The sequence below is a fragment of the Arachis ipaensis genome, chromosome B6, assembly GCF_059453495.1.
Source record: "Arachis ipaensis isolate K30076 ecotype BB chromosome B6, ASM5945349v1, whole genome shotgun sequence".
Lineage (NCBI taxonomy): Eukaryota > Viridiplantae > Streptophyta > Magnoliopsida > Fabales > Fabaceae > Arachis > Arachis ipaensis.
In genome coordinates this window covers 113,018,024-113,038,549 of record NC_142441.1, presented here as the reverse complement: position 1 = coordinate 113,038,549, position 20,526 = coordinate 113,018,024, and the positions used below count along the sequence as shown (strand labels likewise).

The window sequence follows — 20,526 nt, the reverse complement described above, 5'->3', positions numbered from 1 at the left end:
TGACACTAAACATTAACAAAATGAATGACGTAGACATTAATAATGTTACTAATTAAAGCATATCTTCTATTTATTAGAAAAACATAACCAAAATTTTTTTGTAACACTTCTCAGTTTTCTTTTTGTACAAAATTTCAAATCCTAACAATCAATTATCTCATTGATTGATCAATTTTAGTTACATACTGAAATTGAATGCTATTGGCTCTTCAATATGCAAATTGCTTGTGTCAAAATTCATAGTGGAACAACATTAAGTCTGCTTAAAACTTTTGGAATTGAAATTAAACGTTTGAAAGTTTTCAGGATTAAAATAGAATATTTGAAACATTAGTGACTAAATTAGAATTTAGTCCAAACCTTACCCCTTAAAAAAATATAACTAAAACTAAAATCATTTTTTTTTTCCAGAGCTTGCTGCAGCCTAACTAGAAATTTTGATCTGGTTCCAACCACCAATGCAAGGCAAGACAAAAATTGCCATGAGTCAAGAGTCAACTACTAATTTGGATTCTGACATTCTGTTCCCTCATAGTATAAATGAAGGATTCATATATGCATGGGAAACATATTCAATTATTTCCCTCGCCAACTCGAGCAAAGGGACCAAAAGTAGATCCATCCTGCATGTAAAAATACAACTTTACACCAAATGAATTTTCAACAAGTTCAATCTTTTATACATTTAAGAATTTTTCCAATTTTTCAAGCATTGTAATTTTGTAAGATGTAAGCCATACTAATCATGAAAGACAAAAGTGCAATTTGAGCAAAACAAAGAAAGACAATTGGTAATCATGATTGTCATTCTTGGCATGAAAACATGCCAATGCAATGTGCTTTCATTACACAGAAAAGCTGAAGAAAACAGAGATATTGTTAAATCACTACTTAAAAACCCAGGAGAGCAAAAATTTCGATCAAGAGAGAAAAATAACAGAGGAGTCCAGAATCCAGATACCAAAATTCTACAGAATCTGCCCATCCATCAAGTAGTTAGCTCCATAATGGCCGCAACGATATCGCCATTTGCAGCTTTGAGAGCTTTAACAGCTCTTGATCTTGACACTCCAGCTTGAGTCATCACCAACTCTATGTCCTTGGGATCTACTCCCGTCTCATCCACATCCTCGTCATCTTGGGCAACACTAGAAGATTCAGGTTTCGGTCCTGCATTAGCCAAATTGGGGGCCTTGAACTGCTCTGCTGCCTGAGTTTGTAGCTGTGAGCTCAAGTCTTCAATCTTGGCCTCCCCGAATATGATGTATGTGTCGGATGTTGGGCTTTTGAAAACATCTGGTTTTGAGATAACGAATAGGATCTGACAAACAACAAACTGATCAATACATGGAGACAAGACAATCAGTATAAACAAAGTGTAAAATCTAGTAATTTACTAACATTCTTGCTCTTTTTCACTGTCACCCGGCTGACACCTGTAACAGGTTTCATTCCAAGTTTGAGCATTGCCTTGCGACTCTTCTTTTCACTCCGTGTCTGCTTGGACCTACCAACATCACCTTCATGTCCTGTTTTAGAACGCAAGTTCCTCACTGTTAGTTGCATCCATTGTTTACATTCATGTACAAAATAAACAATAATTGATAGCATTATCACATTCATACAGCAAACAGGATAAATTGAAGGTGCACTTAGAAGAATTTAACCCAACCAGTTTTTGGCACAACACGTGCATGATTTATTATAACTCAATTTCAAATTAGATGCAATTTGGGAAGAAATTTAAATTTACTTCAATGCGTCCCATTAATTCATGTTGACCATCAAATGCATAGAGAGTAATTTCTAGGTCTAATTAATAAAGTTGTAAGACTGTAAGTTACTACAGAAAGAAATAAAAGATTAAATCCAACAACTTTGCAGTCCATAATTATTTCCCTAAAAAAACGAAGGCAGCAAATAAAATAAAACAAAATAGAGAAGTATTAGACAAAGTTCAAAACAGCCCATGAAAGAAAATACTGGTCACTTCTAGAGTGAACATTGGCTAAATTGAATTATCTACTTACAACATAACTCTGTTCTGTTACTTCATAAAAATTCAAACAAAATTAGTAGAGATGTGCTACTATTAAAAATTTACCACATGCAAGAACAAAAGTAGACAAGACATAGGTGCCTTGCTAACTTACCTTCAGCAATGTCATCATCCTCGTCATCTTCATCATCGTCATCCTCATCATCTTCATCATCTTCAACTACAGGTTCATCATGCTACACAAAATATAATTAAGGGTCAGTTTGGATTGGCTTCTGAAAAAAATACTTAATTTTTTTCATCTTTTTAAAAAAGATCTTTTTTTAATAGACAAAAATTATTTCATATTTAGATAGACTTTTTAAAAAGAAGTTTTAAGTATTAAAAACATCTTTTGCTTCTGTTTTTTTCAAAAGAAAGGTATTGTTAGCTTTAAAAAAAAAAGCAAATAATTTTCTTTTTTTAACAAAACTACTTTGTAGAGACATCTAAATATGTTTCAAATTGAATAAAATACTTTATTAAAAAAAAGTTACTTTTTTTCACTCAAAAAAGCCAATCCAAACCAACACTAAAAAGCTTTAAAAAATTAGACAACAGAGAACATAGCAGGCCATAAAAGATGGAGTACAAAAGGGCATCAGTACACAATGACCAAACTATAGTCACACTGTATAAAAGAATCTAAACAATGATTCGAGACATGTTTCACTTGTTAAAGAGTGTACTTGATGTTATTAACTGTTATTCTAGATCAAACTCTTCAACTATTCTTATGTTCGAAAATGCATATGTAATTCAAAATTCACTCCGTCTTCTCTTGCAAACTCCCAGAACATTTCAATTCCCATTAGCCTTTCAATTTACTCAACTGAAATGTTCCACTCTTCCACACCTAAAGCTACTACATTTCTACAAACCAAGAATCAATAATACAAATCACAATAACATAAAAAACATAAGATTCCCCAAAATGAAACACCGCCGAAAAAGTAAACCCTAAAACACACACTATCAGTACCCACAAACCGAATGATACCCCCCTCCCCCCCGGGGGGGAACAAAAAGAAAGGTAATCCGATTAAAACATCCCAAAACCCTAACAATCAAATTGAATCAAAGAAAAGAGGGTGAAGAAGGTTGTTTGAGAAGAGAAGATGAATTACATGGATCTTCTGCTGCTCGAGGTGCTCAGCTAGAAGCTCTTCTTGGGTCTGAGCAGTCATGGCTATATCAAATCAAATGAATCGTCTTTTGGTGACAGTAGATCCAACACAACAAGCACGAGCACGAAAGCTGACACAGCAACAACCTTAAAACCCTAGAACTGTGGGATTTAACAATTTATACCTCTCGCGAGTAAATGAACATTAACATTTGACTATTTGAGTATTTGACATTTTGACTACAACATAAATAACTTTGGATTCGGATTGACCCGGTTAATAACCCGTTTCTCTTTTGTTCCCATCCCCTTGTTTGGAATGCAAGGTTCGATAAATCGGACAGGTAACCGTTTTAAGTTTTAACTATTGGTTTATTTCGGGACGGATTCATTCTTGGGAGCGGATTCAGGTGTGCCGAAATTCTTTGGCACACCAGTGCACATTATGTTTATGTTTGGCTGATCGGTGTGCCATTTGAGGTTGACCGTCGGATCTCTTTGTTTTTTCAATCTAATGGTAGAGATTACTTTTTCTCTCTCCTCCTATGATTGGTTAGTGGTTTAGGTGTGTCAGAGGGGTTAGTTTGCAAATTACACTTTGTAGCTGGTTATTTTTGTTACAATAAAAAATTATTTAGGTTTATGTAGAATTAGTTTATCATGTTTTAAGAACTAAATTAATGGCTGTTAGTGATTCTGTTTAACGCTAAATCAGACATGATAGAGGAGGGATGGTAGGGAAGGAAAAGCGCCATGGACATCATTTGACGCATACAAGATAAGCTGCGATGGATGCGTATCCGTCACTGACCCGTCAATGGAGTAATGGAGTTGCAGGAAGCTTTCTCCCGCGGAGTCACACTACAGAGCTGCCTCCTCTCCAAAGTGCGGCCTCTGTCGCGACTCGTTGGTTCGGAGGATGAAGATCTGCATAGTGTCCTTGCCGGAGCTGGATTCGATCACCGTCGGATGACAATGAGTGATGTTTCGGATAGATGCATGGCTTTGCCGGAGACGTCCAACAAGGAAGGATCGAAGCGGCGCGGGGATGGTGGGCGAGAGGATGACGAAGGAGAGGCCGATGGTGTTACGGGTCGGGCGGGTTAGGTTAGAACACAGTTGGTTGAACTTGGGTCAATCGTGATGGGCCTGTGGACTAATTTTTTTCCCTGAGATGCACATTTTTTCTGAAACCAATGCTGGGCTCAAGTGTTGGGCTATTAAAAGTGTTGTTAAAACTAGATAAATGGTCTAGTATGGTCCTTTTCACTGCACGAGTTGGTGCGGTGTCGAAAGAGGCAAAGAAAGGAAACGGTGAAGGGGGTGAAGAGGAGTGGTCTTTGTCGCCAGACAGGGCATAATCGAGTTTCCTGCCACTTAAATCCCAACAGCAGAATGAACACACAAGAGGGTGCATCATACTTTGGTGGTGAGGGCGAAGGTGAAACTGGCACAAGGGAGGACTCGTCTGAGGAGGATGAGGTAAGACTTTGTCAACAAATTTGTTTAGTCGTCCTTTTCAATTAATGTATTGACCGTTCATCGATTCGTAGTTCATTGCTAACTGAATGTATCGTTGTAGTTGGCATGGGACGATGCATCGGACGTTGCCTTGGACGAGGGTTATGATTCACAGGGCACAATTTGGTAACCATTCATTATTTTTAATGCGCTCACAGCTCAATCCAGTGGGAACGTGGGTCTTCAAATTAGGCAAAGATTTGGTGATGCAGCAGGTGTTTTAGTTTCTTAGAAGATCATGCGTGATGTTCTATGTTTGGACAAACAATGGGTAGTTATAGAAAACTGTTTTGGACTGTTATACTTCCAATTTGACCATATCCAGGCCGCTATATGACTTTATTTTGTAACGCTCTATATTCAAATTGGAAATTATTCTAGAGCATCCATGGTGCTGTATGAATTGAAATTGCAAATTAGTGTAGAGAGCATCCATGGTGCTGTGTGAATTGGAAGTGTAAAGTAATCTAAGGAACACTGATATTTTGAAAAGTTCTTAGTTACACCGGTCATAAGATTGTATCATGTACAAAAAGATTTAAGTCTAGCAGTTGCAACACATCAACAATCAGAGCACAAAAATAGTTGTTGCCAAATCAGAAAAGGCAATCCAAAATAACATGGTCAGCTAGTTCATCAACCCAGTTGGATTCATTCAAAATCAACAAATTGGACTAACAGCTCCACGTCCGGGTTGGTCCTGGAGATCTCAAAGACGGCCAGCTTCTCCACAGTTACGTTGCACTTGCGCAAGAAATCAGCCCACCCTCCGCCGATGGTGCCACAATTGTGGCTTCTATTGCCCCTGTATCTGGCGTAGTCCGCCCGGACGAAAATCTCCCCTGCTCTTAGAGTGACCATGACATCATCGCTGACGTCATCTCCAAAGTGTGGCACATTTGGCTGGGCAAACCAGAAAACGACAAGGAGATGTACTTAAAGTTAAAGGCATGTGTAACATGAATGCAACGTGCATGAAGCCAAGAAAATGAAAAGGCAACTATTGATGATGGCATTATGAACAGTTAGCATGCAATTGGGTGCTTGTTTCACAAAACATTGGATATTGAAAAACAGCATACGAGGCAGTACCAACAAATTTGTGTAATTAATTTCAAGTCAACCACGGCTCCACCAGATAGCCAACCATTAACAATTAAGCAACAGCACAACACAGAAGACGTGGACCACTTACGACGGCACAGAGGCCAACAAAATAAGGACCAGGAAAACAACAACACTTACTGTGGACCACCTAGGCCGCCACATTACTTTCAATAGAGGGAACAGCAGGGGAACAAAACAGATAATGTGGACCCCAAATACTGCCAACGTAAAAGGTGTATATATAGTGGAAATGGAAAGCCATTACCAGGAAGTGGACGCGCAACAGCCTTTCTGTGATGTGCATAATGAAGTAAGGGTGTTCGGACTGAAATGTCTGCTCCACCTCAGCTGCAGCTACGCTCCTGGGAACATTGATGCACCCCGTTCGACGGCGGGGCTTTTGAGGAGCGCGTGGACGGTTCGTTGGCACCTGGGGGGTGTGAGGTCGCCGGAGTCATCACCAGACGCAGCATATGTCCTCTCCACACCCGGTGCCTTAAATATGCGAACGCTGAAGTCGTCTCTGCCCTTGTGCTTGAACAGCAGAATGTTAAAGGGTTGTAGCTTGTAGTCATGATAAAACCTTTGCCATCCCCTCCCGAGAGTGATCTCTTTCAACCCCTTGGGGCTGCATGCAATCTTGTAAGTACGGTCTGACCCGTCGGCGACCGTGATATAGATATGGTTGCTACCCTTGGGGAGGAGACCACTGCGTAATGGTAGACGCTGCAGATATGGGCATATCAAGACACAACGTAAGAGATAGAACAAAATGCGGAGAGGAGAGTCAGAAATAATGGAAAGAACAGAAGAGCAAGCTTTAACCTACCATCGGTCGCGACGGCTCTCCTGCCGCTTTGATAACCCTAACGACGTCACCTTTCGCGTGTTCTTCGGCCATTTTCTCGTCCAGGCACCAACAGAGAAGAGGGGGATATTCTGAGTTAAGAGAACACCGACAGAGTAGACAGCGTGTGAATCAAGCGGATATGAAGGGTGAATCCAATCTAATTAATTAATTTAGTCAGAGTTCCACCCCTTAGGATTGTGTGCCATCACCCTTCCATGAAGTCTTCTTCTACAAGCCAAAAAGTTTCGTGCCTCATGGGTCAGATGGGAATGTTTTTTTCTTTTTTTTGGGCTTGTGTTAAGCGAGACTTTGGACTTTAAAACAATTTTGTCCTGGATCCGTCTCCATTAAAAGGCCATAACGAATCGTTACGCACAAAAAAACTCATGAAACCATACATTGTGGGCATAACGGAGGATATGAGTACGTAGTTGTTAGTGGGCTCAGGTTATTGCGTTGGCCTGGCCCATGAAAGCGTAAATCATCCCCTGGCGTTTAATAGCAATATTAATTTTCTGTATAATATTAATTGTCTGTATGATACAGTAAATGAAAAAAAATCCGAATGTTTATTCAGGTATTGTAAAACTGATTTGCAAGGACATAACGCACCCGTAAATAGTTGCCAAAAATGTCCTGGGTTCATGATTTGGAAACGTTAAATGCTAACGGCGCAATACGATTCCCTAATTTTTTTTAAACCGCTCAAACGACTTGTTTTATTTGGCTGATTTATAGGCAGAGGGGCTGAGTTATCAGTAACTCCAAACAATTCACGATAAGTAGAGAGCGAACCGATGAAAGTAGATATAATAATCGCTACAGACTTTTAACTAGCATTTCATAAGATCAAAAGGACGACCAAACAAACAAACCAGATAGATCATTCAGGGCTTCAGGCCTCGGCAAAAAACCAAAACAACATAAAGATATCACCCATGTGCACCAGGTCAAATACCTCTGTCACTGTGTTCAATCTGCACCGGTTGAACGCCTGCCTGGGGGGCCAAAGATTTCTCCTTGGCCTCCAAAACATTGACGATCCTTTGTACCAGGTCACGCCATTTTGAGCTTTCCGCCATCATCTCGTTTGCTTTGTCATACATTCGGCGAACGGTCGCTTCACAATGTTGCTGCTCCCTGTGCAACAACTTCTCCTCCCGGCGGCGTGCCTTCTCCTCTTCCTCCAGTTGATCCTCCTTTTTCTTCAACTTGACCATTAAGTTCACCCTCTCAGACCCGGCCTCGAAGAGTTCATCTGAGATTTTTCGAAGCCTAGCCTCCCAAATTTCCTCCCTTCTGACAAGTTCGGCCTCAACGAGGTCACAATCCGCGGACTTCTCATCTGTACGGACGATGTCGATCAGAGTGGAGATCGGGTGTTCTGCGAGGTCGACGGGACTAACAGCGTGGTCAGTGACGGTCTCCTTCGACATTTTCTCGATAGTACACAGAGGAGAGAGCAGTGGATGGTGGCAGAAATAAGGAGGGGGATAAGGATAGACGGAGAGGTTAGAGAAGGAGTTACGGCAGAGAAGAACTGGGAAAGAAGCGATAGGAGGGATAGGGTTTGTCATTAAAGGGCACGTATGCATATATAGTGTAAAGTGGGAAGCTGCTTCGAATACCTTTTTTTTTTTGTAGAAAATGTGTAATTAGTGTACTTCGTTTATTTTTGGGAAAATAAACGATTTATATTTTCGCGTTAATATAGTTTTAATTTTGTTTTTCAATTTCAATGGTCAGCTTTAATAATTACGTCTAGGATCTCTTCGATTCACGTGCCAAAACCACAGACGGAGCATCGGTTACAGTGGGCGTAAATGAATGCGTATGTGGCACGGTACCCGACTTATCTGGTAAGGCGTTTTGCAGTATATAATCTCCCTCCCCAACGTTCCCTCATCGCGTCTGATCTTCCATCCTAACAACGCAAGATAATTCCCTATTTATGTATCAACCCCTCAGATGAATTGTTTTATATTGGATGATTTTCATCCCCCGTTTTTTGATTGGGACTGTGAACTATCTGATACCGTCACATTTAATTCTTAAAAAACAGCCCACAAAACTGGTAAGTCAATGGGGAGTCGCCGAAAAGTGTGTTTTGCGTATGTTTAGGTAATATTTATTTCAATTTAAATCAATTCAAATTATTACTAACAAGCAAGGAGATGAGAAGATATTGATTGTTAACCGCATGTGGATTAAACGAATTTATACTGGCTACGAAGCATATAATATTAAGCTTCCGAATCAACGGCACTCAAAACGGAAATAACTCAGAAATTTTGTTCTTTTCGTGTGATACTCACTGGCGAGGAAGAATAAACCGATTAACAATTGAGTATAAACAGATTTTTAATATTGAACAGATGAAAGTAGATATAATAATCGCTACAGAGTTTTTGTTAGCTTTTCATAAGATCAAAAGGACGACCAAACAAACAAACCAGATAGATCATTCAGGGCTTCAGACCTCGACAAAAAATCAAAACAACATAAAGATATCACTCATGTTATGTGCACCAGGTCAAATATCTGAGTCACTGTCTTCAATCTGCACCGGTTGAACGCCTGCCTGGCGGGACAAAGATTTCTCCTTCGCCTTCAAAACATCGACGACCTTTTGTGCCAGGTCACGCCACTTTGAACTTTCCGCCATCATCTCGTTTGCTTTGTCATACATTCGGCGAACGGTCGCTTCACAATGTTGCTGCTCCATGCGCAACAACTTCTCCTCCCGGCGCCGTGCCTTCTCCTCTTCCTCCAGTTGATCCTCCTTTTTCTGCAACTTGACCATTAAGTTCAACCTCTTGGACCTGGCCTTGTAGAGGTGATCTGAGATTCTTTCAAGCCTTGCCTCCCAAATTTCCTCCCTCCTGACAAGTTCGGCCTCAACAAAGTCACATTCCAGGGACTTCTCATCTGTACGGAGGATGTCGATCAGCTTGGACATGGGCTGTTCTGTGAGGTAGACGGGACTAGCGGCTTGGTCGGTGACGGTGTCCTTAGACATTTTCTCAGAGGTACACAGCGGAGAGAGCAGTGGATGGTGGCAGAAATAAGGAGGGGATAAGGATAGAGAGAGAGGTGAGAGAAGGAGTTGCAGCAGAGAAGAACTGGGAAAGAAGCATTAGGGGGGATAGGATTTGTCATTAACGGGCACGTATACATATATAGTGTAAATTGGGAATCTGCTTCGAGTACCTTTTTTTTTATAGAAAATGAGTAATACTTCGTTTTTTTTTATTTTTGGAAAAATAAACGATTTATATTTAAAACAAAAGAGATAACAAATTTAATGTAGTTTTAAATTTAAATTTAAAGTTATTTTTCAGCGTTCATGTTTTAAAATTACGTTTACGATGTCTTCAAATCCTGTGCCAAACCCAAAAACGAAGCATCGGTTACAGTGGGCGTAAATGAAGGCGTACATGGCACGGTACCTGACTTATCTGGTGAGCCGTTTTGCAGTATATAAGTTCACTACCCAGTTTTCCTTCATCACGTCTGGTGATCCATACTAACGACGGTCCTCCTGTAACCTTCTCCTTCCACCACCTATTCAATAAACTTAAATCAAATAGGCTGAGATTTGGTGCAACCTCCGAGAAAGGCAGAATGGGAAAGAAGGCTGGATATGGGAGAATGAAAGGGAAAGGGAAAGGGGTGCCACCACGCGTCTGTCCGCTGACTCTTCTGCCTCGCGAAATATGGGAGAAAATTGCAGCAAGGGTTGCGTCGGCCTCGATCCAGGATCTGTTTAACATGTAGGCGACCTGCAAGGTATTTTTGGACGCAGCCCGCTCATCTGCGGTGTACAAGGTGGCCTCCATGGCGGAGCTACCCGTCGTGTTCGGTTATGCCTTGGAGGACCGTCCTGAAGATGGGTTCCTTTATAGAAGCGCCCGCGCAGGAAATCCGGCCGCTATATTCCGTGTAGGGATTAGAGAATTCTGCTGGATGGGCCGATACGTCGCTGGGGTCGGCACCCTGCTTGAGGCCGCCGATGCGGGCGACGTCCAAGCCCGCTACATGTGTGCGATGCTGCTACTGATGCCAGGGGTTGGGGACGAGGCGGACGCTGGTAGGGCGGTTGATATGTATGCCAACGTACTGGCTGCTGGAAAAATCGAATTGTGCAGAGACTTCTTTGGGCAGTTGTTCGCAAATCCGCTGATTGGGGTGCACCCGTCGTATCCAGGGAAGCCCGTCGTCTGCCGGTCAAGCGTTTGCCCGACCCGCGGGAGCATGGGAGCCGCCAACGATTCCTCGAGTGTGTCGTGCGTCCACTGCCTTGCCGAGTTCGAGGTGTTGCATTTCTTTAATCTGTTTACTTTCAGATGAAGTTTCGTTGTAACCAAAGTTGAATGTATTTGATTGTTAATGATTCGGGTGTTTGAGTTGGGTGGCCTTGTAAATCCCCGCTTTTGTGGATCAGATAAGTGACATATTCAAACCGATGCATATCACCGTGTTTAAAGTTTAAACATTTAAACTATCACACGCATAACCTTCGATAGAATCACTATTTCATAACTTCATTAGCTAATAGGACAAGCGGAATATAAAAAAAACAAACACACCAGAACAGTTCAATATTAGCGTTGGGCCTAAACAGTACAATACTAGTCCTAAACATACATTTCCGGGGAGGGGAGGGGTTGGTTTACGGTGTCTCCATCCCGTTGTTGCACTGACCCCTAAGACCCGGGACTTCACCTGTCCAGCAAAACGTTGGCCAGCTGCCGTATGATTTCTGCCAGTTGAGTCCTGAGTTCTTGTCTCTCTCTCTCCATCTAGGATACACGGTACTCGATCGACGCAACAGCCCGTTGTATGTCCTCAATCGATTGGCTGGCTGCAAGTAATGTAACTTTGTTAGCAACGTATTGATACCGTCGCAGGTGACTACACATGGGGGTGTCGCAAGAACACATTTTTTGCTTACCCGATGCACCTGGTTCTACCGCGGGACTATTTCTCACCGTCGTATCGTGCCGTTCGCCTTGAACGACGAATTGATTGCACTCATACGGCGACGGGAGCTCGCTGCCCAGACCCGGAACAGGCCAAGTCGTCGTCACCGTCGAATTGTGCCGTCCGCCGCGAACGAGTCAAGTGAACCCTGACGACGGCGGGAGCTCGCTGCCCATCTCTGTAACAGGCGATGCATTCACCTGGAAGTAGTCGTTCCAGGCGTTCACGGCCTCTTGGTAACTCCGGTAACGAAGAAGCAGGTTCCGTGGAAATCCATCCACCTGAGCCGCTGCCGTCTTGCTGTCGGGGTATATTCCGGGTATCCTCCCTCTAAAGACGACGTACCAGACACCTTCTGTGCGCATTGCCATTAGACTGTTAGAGGAGATCTGGTACACCCTTAAGAGGGAGAAATGGTTAGGGTTGATGGTGGAATATACAATTTATGTGTTTTTGTCTCACCTGGAGGCAAATGGAAGAGTCAACAAATAAAGCAACTAGACGAATAGTGGTGTACTTGCACCAGCATAGAACAACTAAATAACATTTGTCTTATTCACCACTATTAAGGCTCCTTTAAATTCATTCATTCTTGAGAATATTAGCCCCACCTAGGGAATGGAAATCCAGTTAATTACGATAAATGCTTCTTTAATCAATATATATATTATACTATGTAAACGCATCGGTAAACGAAAACATATAGGGAAACGTATGCGGTACTGAACCACGGGCAACCCCCCTCCCGCTACACCCCAACGGCAGTATATTAAAAGCAAAATGCCTCAAGGGCATCTACAAATTCGTCCATCCTCCTTTTGTAATCTCCAATAATCCATCCACGAAGTCCCTCCAAATGGACGGAAGTTCTCAAAAGGACAAAACGAAACTGGACGTATCCATTCAGCACGAGTGTCTGGCGAATCTTCTTCCTCTTGAAATATGGTCGATTATTGCCCCGATGGTTGCATCGAATTCGATTGAGGATCTGTTCAACATGCAGGCGACTTGCAGCTTATTTGCATCTGCATGCAATTCCGATGTCGTGTACAGGCATGCTTTGGTGTCGGTGTTGCCGATCGCTTGCTTTCTCGACTACTCTGGGATGCCTGCAATGACCTTTCTGCGTCGATGCGCCAGAGCGCAGAATCCAGCCGCTATGCTCCGCGTTGGGATGTCTCATTTATTCTGGTGTGGCCACCGCAGAGGTGGCATACGGACCCTGACCGAGGCAGTCGAGTTGGGCGATGTGGAGGCCTGCTACATCTCTGCGATGCTGCTTCTGTCGCTTGGTGACAAAACAGATGATGAGATCCACCGTGGATTCGAATTTTTTTGCGTGGTTCATGAGTCCGGCGCAGTCGAAAAGTGCAGGGAGGTCTTCACGTAGGTGTTCGCCGGCTCGTGGTCCGATATACCCCCGGCGGACCCAGAAGAGCCCGTGTCATGCCGTTCCGGTAGTTGCCGTACCCGTGGGACCATTGGTGATGGGAGCGATTTGTCCAGTGTGGCGTGTGTGCAATGCCTGGCCGAGTTCGAGGTGCGGAAGTTCTTGGGGATTTATTGCGTTTAAGTAGTTTTGTAAACCCCCACATTGGAGATGTCGATCATGCTAATTGCTATGCGTACTGATGGTGTATTTTATTTTATTTTTGTCAATTTTTTTTATGTTAAAGTACAGTCTTTTCGATCAATTATCATGTGGAGTACACAGACGACGCAACTAATGCGTATCTTGGCCATAACTTAGTCTGAATAATTCTTTCTTCTTGACAGGGATATGATCTGGACCCTGCACAATTGAATTGACGTTTGAATGGACAAAAGACTGTTTAGTCAATCAATCTTTTACACCATCGGAAGGTTTTTTTCTGGGGCTGGGTATTTAGTCCGCGACAGTGAATTTATGCAAAACTGGTAACTTGGATAGGCAATGGGGAGTGACACCGTGACCGAAAGGAGTCATGTAAAATATGGGTACGGGATAAATTTTTTATGAGAAACGATGATAATTGACGATGGTGAATAAAATCTGTACAGAGGTTGAACAATGATCATGCGGGTATGCTCAACTTGAACCACGGGTTTGTATTCGCATAATATAACATTCCTTTAATGAACAAAATTTGCTTCAATATTTTAAGGAGTTTTTTACTATGTAATCGCACTAAATGTATGTTTAGGGTTTTTTAAACAACACGACAGAGAACTAATTTGAATTTTGTTTTGATCAATGGCTTCGTATTTTTTGTTCGTCCAAGCAATCTATTTTAAAAGAAGTGTTTCCTAGGATATAAAAAAAGGACACTATGTCTGCATTAATTTGTTTTATTAGGTATTAGCGTTTGGCGCCGTCGTAACGTAAATCCCTAATTGTGTTTCAACAAGCTAAGAACACAGAGATTAAAGTATGCATAATTATATTATCAGGGTTTAAGTTCCACTGCAGAAGATCAAATGGGCGACAGAACAAACATAGGAAATAAAAGGATCATACAGTCCTCGACGGAAAACATGACATTCAGATAACTTGCATGTGCAGCAGGTCAACTTACTCCGGCCCCGTCTTCATTTTTCCCGGCTGGATGACGACCCCGACGGAGCAAAAAGTTATGTTTTTCCTCCAAAACGTTAATCTTGCGTTCCAGGTCCCGCCACGGTAGAGCCTCCACCTGTTCCCATTCACGGCGCTTGACAACTTCTGCCTTTAATTCCTTTTCTATGACATCCAACCGGTGAAGGAGCACATCATTTTTTCGCTGTTCTATTTTCAAATCCCTTTTAAGCTGTTGCCTTTGCTGTACCTCTTCCTCCAGTTCATCCTTCTTTGCCTCGAAAACGAACTTGGCGGCCATCATCTCCACCTTCGCCTGCCTCAGTTCTGCGCCGGTCGTTACGAGTGCAGCCTTCAGCCTCTCCTCCCTCGTGACCAGTGCGGCTTCAACGAGGTCATAATCTGCAGACTTTTCATCTACGTGGATGATGTCAATAAGTGCGTCGATCGAGAGATCCGCTAGGTCGTCTGGACTAATGGCGTGGTCGGTGACGGGTTCCTCCGACATTTTCCTGGGGGAAGAGGACGACATACGGCAGTAATAACGGAGAAGGGTGGACAGAGAGTTGATAGGAGGAGTTACGGCATGGAAGAAGTGAAGAATGGTTGGTACTTAGTAGGGTTAGGGTTTGTCAATAACGGCCACGTATATTTATATTTATATACTATATTATGATGTAGGAAGAAAGTTGTTTGGTATATTTTTTCCCGTAACTAATGTGTCCACGTGTCAATAACGAGGCTTTATTTTCAGCTAAATAAAACATTAAATTAAACTACTTCGATGGATAAAAAAAAAAGAAAGAAAAGATAAAATTTATTCAGCGAGTAATTAAGGTAGGCAACTAAAGCCGACATAAATATAACACGAATTTCGAACAGTGAACATTTAATTATTGCGTTGTAAAATGAGTATTTTGTTCCTCCACTGCTTATTAATTATCTTTTCTTTTCCATAACAATTGGTAAAGAAACGTACCACGTACTGAACCATTTTTTAAAGAATTAAAAAGATATAATAATAGCACATATCGTTTCTTTAGTGGCCGTTTGCATTTTGGTATTTTCCATAATCCCTGGCCCAAGTTGATTGCAAAATGGCTAGAGGTCCCATGAAGATCTTAGTTAGTTTGACTTGGTCAAGCTTGATGGTTTAAATTGGTTTATGGGTTTTCCCTCGCCTGGATGCTCAGAAGTGGAAAAGTAGAGGTGTACTGTCACGCGGACCCCACGTTCAGGATTAAGCGTGTACTTCAAGCCGAAGTAATTCAGAAGCAGGTGTGCAGGGATACCAGAGTCATGGGGTAGGGGTAGGTGTACTGCGTCCCACTTAGATAGAAAGAAAAAAGATTTGTTCTGTCAATCAACATTTTACATTTGTTCTGTCCCACTCACGGTTTTTTAATTGTTTCATCTGATGCTTCTCGAAATTAACCATTATCGACGAGCTTCGTTAAAATTGCAAACAACAAAAATGTCTTTCATGTTTCCCATTTCCCATTTCCGAATATCAAGGCAAACTGGAACATGAAAACGAGACTGCCCACCGCCGTTTGGCAGCCCAAGAAAGACACTTCTTCTTATACGTATATATAAATATGGGTATAAGTACATATATTAAACGTATTAATTATCCGGTATTATCCATAACGTTGGGCAACGAAATGACTGACGCCCTCAGTCGTAATAATTAATTATTGTCAGTATATAAAATAATATATTATATACATATATATTTATAGAAATATTAACTTTTATATACATATAGATTAACGTTTTGGAAATTGGTATTATCGCGATAAGTTAATAATTTCCGATAATCCTTCAACAACCACCCTCCTGCCTCTGTCGAGCCCTTGCAAATGGCTGGATCTTCCAAGACAACCAGAAAGGAAGGGAACGTGCCCGCCGATCATGAATGTCCGCTGAATCTTCTTCCTCGCGATATATGGGTGAGGATTGCCACTAAGGTTGCATCGAATTCGATTCATGATCTATTTAACATGCAGGCGAGCTGCAAAGTTTTTCTGGATGCAGCGAGTTCCGAGGCTGTGTACCAACACGTGACGATGCGTGTTATACCGTTAGTGTCCTTTTTATTTTACCTTGACCGGCCGGAGAGGAGGTTCATCGATCGCTGCGTTGAGGCAGGAAATGCGGATGCTATACTCCGACAGGGTTTGACGGAGTATTTCTGGATTGCCCGCCGTGGCATTGGGATGGAACTGCTTTCTAGGGCCTGGACGGAGGGCTGCGTCGAAGCAGGTTACCTGTATGCGATGTTGCTACTGTGTGATCACGGGAAAGAAGAAGAAATGCAAATGGGTGTTGAAATGTTAGAGTCTGTCCGTACTTCTGGAGACGTCGAAAGCTGCAGGGAGTTCTTCGCGGACATTTTCTGGGAGCGATGGGTTGACGAGAGACCATCGAATCCGGGAGATGCCGTGGCTTGTCGGTCCACCACTTGCACTACCCGTGGCACCATGGCTTGTGTGAATGATGTGTCCTGTGTCTCGTGTGTGCACTGCCTGGCGGATTACGAGGTCAGGGTTTTCCTAGAGTTGTTTAGATTTTAGTGAACGTGGTTGTTCATTAACGCTTGTCAATCTGCCCCCGAATGAATTGTTGTGGGGTTAGCCTTATGCAACCGCCAAAACAGTAACTAGCAACTGGCAAATTGTTAAGAAACTATTTCCTGGTTGAAAAAATGGCATTTTGATACAACAAATTAACATAATTACCTCGCATTGTTGTTCACGGATTACTAATTAGCTTCACCCGAAAATAGAAATTAAAAAAAAGGTAACCACAAATGCTGCGGAAATTAGATGTAATTCAGAAAACCGAGTTTTACGTACGAGTTACAGAACATCAAAAGAACAGCTAAAGAAACAAAGCAAATAAAGATTTGCAACATAGATTCCGTTGGTCATATATCCCCGACATCGTCTCCATTCTGCTCGGCGGTTTCCTGATAGTTTGAGCCATGTGCCGTTGCCGGAGCTTGACCATACAATTGGCGGACCAATAACCCTAGCTTGATCTCCACAGCCTCAAGCCTGCCTTCCATTTCACGCCACGGTGCCATCTGTTGCTGCTCCCTTTGACGAAGATCGGCAACCTCCGCCTTCAACGCGTTTGCTTTGTCTTCGAGTTCGCGAATGGTGGTTTGATGCTGTTCCACCTCCGTGCGCAACTTCTTTTCCAACCGGCGGCATTCGTCCAGTTCATGCTTCCTTATACTCGCCCTGACTTTCGCGGTGATTGCCTCCATCCTCGCCGTCCTTGCTTCGTCTTGTGTACTTTGAAGACTGTCACTCAAAAACCTCATCCTCCGTTGGAGGGTGTCGATCAGATCTTCGATCAGGGGTTCCTCGAGGTCGGCGGGACTAATGGCGAGGTCGTTGAGGGATTCCTGTGACATTTTTCCGGATGAAGACGGGGAGGTCTGCTAGACGACGAAAGCCCTTAAAGCAATGATTTTTTGTGACGGACTTGTGCATTGATATACATTAATTAAAATCAAATTTTAAGTTACAAATAAACAAATTAATACATTTTAATGTGGTTAATAAATGTACGTCTGCTATTCCTTGAAAAGTGAAGATAATAATGCCCCTGGTGGTTTTATCGTTAAAGGAAGAAAAACCATGGGGAAACGTGTGCTGTATCGCTTGCGCAGAATTTGCAATAAATGAAAATCTTGGTAATGAGACGTTAGACTAGACACGATGGGCTGAAGGGCTATGGACTGCTATGAATAACGTGGCAGACGGGACTGGCGGTGAGTTTATAAAAAAAAATGATTACTTGGCTAGGCAATGGGGAGTCACCGATTGGGAGGTCAGTAACGGGGAACAATTGTATTTTCCATAAATAACATTTTTTATACGAAATAGAAAACACATAAATAAAATGATTACAAAACGAGTCATCCAGCGGCAAAAATCATTACATACTACATAATACATATATTAGATAGGATAACCAAAAAAATATTGAGAACACAATCCTATCCTATTAGTCAAAGAGGTGGACAAACAGGATCAACTCATAATCTGCCCGACAATGCACGCATGGAATATGAGCAGCACCTCCATCACCGTCGTTTAAGTCCCACCCTCTACCATAGCGTTGACGGCGGTAAATAGCACCCATGTTTCCACGGCTTGGACATGCATGCGATGAACAGACTAAATTCTCTGCGTTTACCATTGGCAGGCAACGCATGTGTCTCCACGTCCCCTGGATAACGCCGCGGAACACCAATTTGTAGATTGTTAAGGCACCGGCCGCCTCAAGCACACGAAATGTTTGTAAGCCCTTGTTCTTTGACTCGATGTCGTCGCGTAGCATCAGCATCATCGACACCGTGTACTGTGCTGCCGAATGCCCTGGGTTGCGACAACTTGCATCGTTTCCATCCCGCAGGACGACTCCCGCCGAGGAAAAGGTCAGACACAGCAGACCGAAACAGAACTTCTAGGTTCCCGCTCTGCATGCATCGCGCTAAGAAGTTTCTTCCCGCCTGGTGCATGGGACTCATACTCCACCACCGTTGGTCCCAAATTGGAATCGAGGCGAATCGGTAAATGATATCCTCCTCCCCTGCGTTGCGTGCAGCGGTGCAGGACATCCTGAGACTGCACAAGTCCCTGACAGACTGTGCTGCGGTCCTCCCGGTAGTTAAGGTCCAAACATCGTGGGGAAGGTTGGCGGGGCCTGTCGAACGATACATCTCTTTTCCTAGTATTGAATGCATGAGACGATTGATGAATGGGCCGTTATGTGTAAGCAGTGGACAACACAAAGGCTCCAAGCAGTTATCACAAAGGCTGTTGTTTACGGTGTCCGACTGTCCGTCTTTATAGTCACCCGGTGCCGTTTGTGATCGAATCCCATCGGTTGTGTACCGTGCCTCTACACCAACTCAGCCACACTCACATCGATTAGGGAGCCTGCCGCTTCATTCCCGTCACCTCGCACACGGCTTCCTTAGCAAACACGTCCCTTGTATTCAGAGTTCTTTTTGTTGATATTTTTTTTAAACTTTCCGGTCATTAACTTTATGACTTTCGTTTTGTCCATTTTGTCGCTCGGGGATTCCCAATTTCTTTTTTTTTCTCTATATGTTTTGTAGTACCCGGTCAATATATCCCACAATAAGTATCGGTTTAACCAAAGAACAGTTTGCCGGTTATTCGTTGGGATTTATAAATGAGTAATTGGGTAGATAATATAAATCCGTCAAATTCTTACATCATGGATATATGAAAAACAAACCATTCATTAAACAATATGTCAATACTAAACCTAATATTATGCGTCAATAATAAGCCGAAATATCATACGTCAGTACTAAACCTAATATGCATGACAATCCTAAACCCTAGGAATGTCTACGTATCGTTCCACCTCGTAGTCGGCACGACAGCGAATGCACCGAATATGGTCGGCGCCTCCGACACCGTGGACGGAGCCCCGCTCTGCCGCCTTCCGGCGGTGGTCATAGAGAAGACCCATATGGCTTCGGGTCATGCATCTGGTCGAGTCACAGACCGTATGTTCTTCTCCCTTTTTCAGCATATGGACTTCATCCGGCCAAGAAATTGTGAGGACCGCGAAGCAACTCGAGTAACATGCGGGGAGTAAGTCACCCGCTTCGAGCGTGCGAAATAGTTCCAAACCTTCTTTTTTGGCCTCGCTGTCGTCCATTCGGATGAGCAACTCCATTGAAAGTGCGTACTTGGCAGCGTCCACCCCATTGCTTGCTGCATTCTGCAGCATTTCCCATCCGATGGCGTGGTTACGTCGTATGTAGAGTTCCCGCAGCGCCTCCCGAAACAGAAGCTCCGGGTGACCAATTCCAATGCACCTCTCGAAAAATCTTTGCCCTACAGGGTCCCGTATCCACAACCAATTCATCTCATGCGGGGGTGGTATGGCAACCATCCTGAGTACAGTATCATCGTCACCTACATCGCGCGCAACGCAACACGTCATACGGAACCTGCATAGGTCCGCGATGGAGTTCCTTGCGACTTTAATGGCTATGGCTAACCAAACGTCACGGGGTAGTTCAAAGGCAGTAGACAAGCGCTCCATTGTAACTTCACGTTGGACGAGGGACTGGCAGCGTATATGCTTCAGACGGTGTTATCCAGTGGTGTTGAGAATAGGCATGCTAGTATATTTATGGTTGAGGATCGCCCTTTGGAATCTAGTTCCATCGGACTTAACCGACGCATCTTTTGGTTGGTGAAATCCATTATCGTTTCTTCCAAAAAAAATTAAAAAAAAGAAAACCTTCTATGCCCTTGTGTTGTAAACAGAAATAACATTATTAA

General features: G+C 42.9%; 3 protein-coding genes across 3 annotated transcripts; 1 reads left to right on the top strand and 2 right to left on the bottom strand.

Annotated features, from left to right (window-relative positions):
* Positions 1–260: 260 nt before the first annotated feature.
* LOC107604700 (nascent polypeptide-associated complex subunit alpha-like protein) lies at positions 261–3,372 on the bottom strand. Its single transcript, XM_021104641.2, has 5 exons — positions 3,166–3,372; positions 2,154–2,235; positions 1,402–1,529; positions 962–1,321; positions 261–623 (listed from the first exon to the last, which is right to left on the bottom strand). The coding sequence occupies exons 1-4, from the start codon at positions 3,223–3,225 to the stop codon at positions 989–991; spliced, it is 603 nt and encodes a 200-aa protein (XP_020960300.1). The 5' UTR covers positions 3,226–3,372; the 3' UTR covers positions 261–623; positions 962–988.
* A 12,669-nt stretch (positions 3,373–16,041) lies between these two features.
* On the top strand, positions 16,042–16,755 carry LOC107647114 (F-box protein At2g35280-like). The gene has a single exon (XM_016351236.1). The coding sequence runs from the start codon at positions 16,042–16,044 to the stop codon at positions 16,753–16,755; it is 714 nt and encodes a 237-aa protein (XP_016206722.1).
* A 2,806-nt stretch (positions 16,756–19,561) lies between these two features.
* LOC107647115 (uncharacterized) lies at positions 19,562–20,284 on the bottom strand. Its single transcript, XM_016351237.1, has one exon. The coding sequence runs from the start codon at positions 20,282–20,284 to the stop codon at positions 19,562–19,564; it is 723 nt and encodes a 240-aa protein (XP_016206723.1).
* Positions 20,285–20,526: the final 242 nt, after the last annotated feature.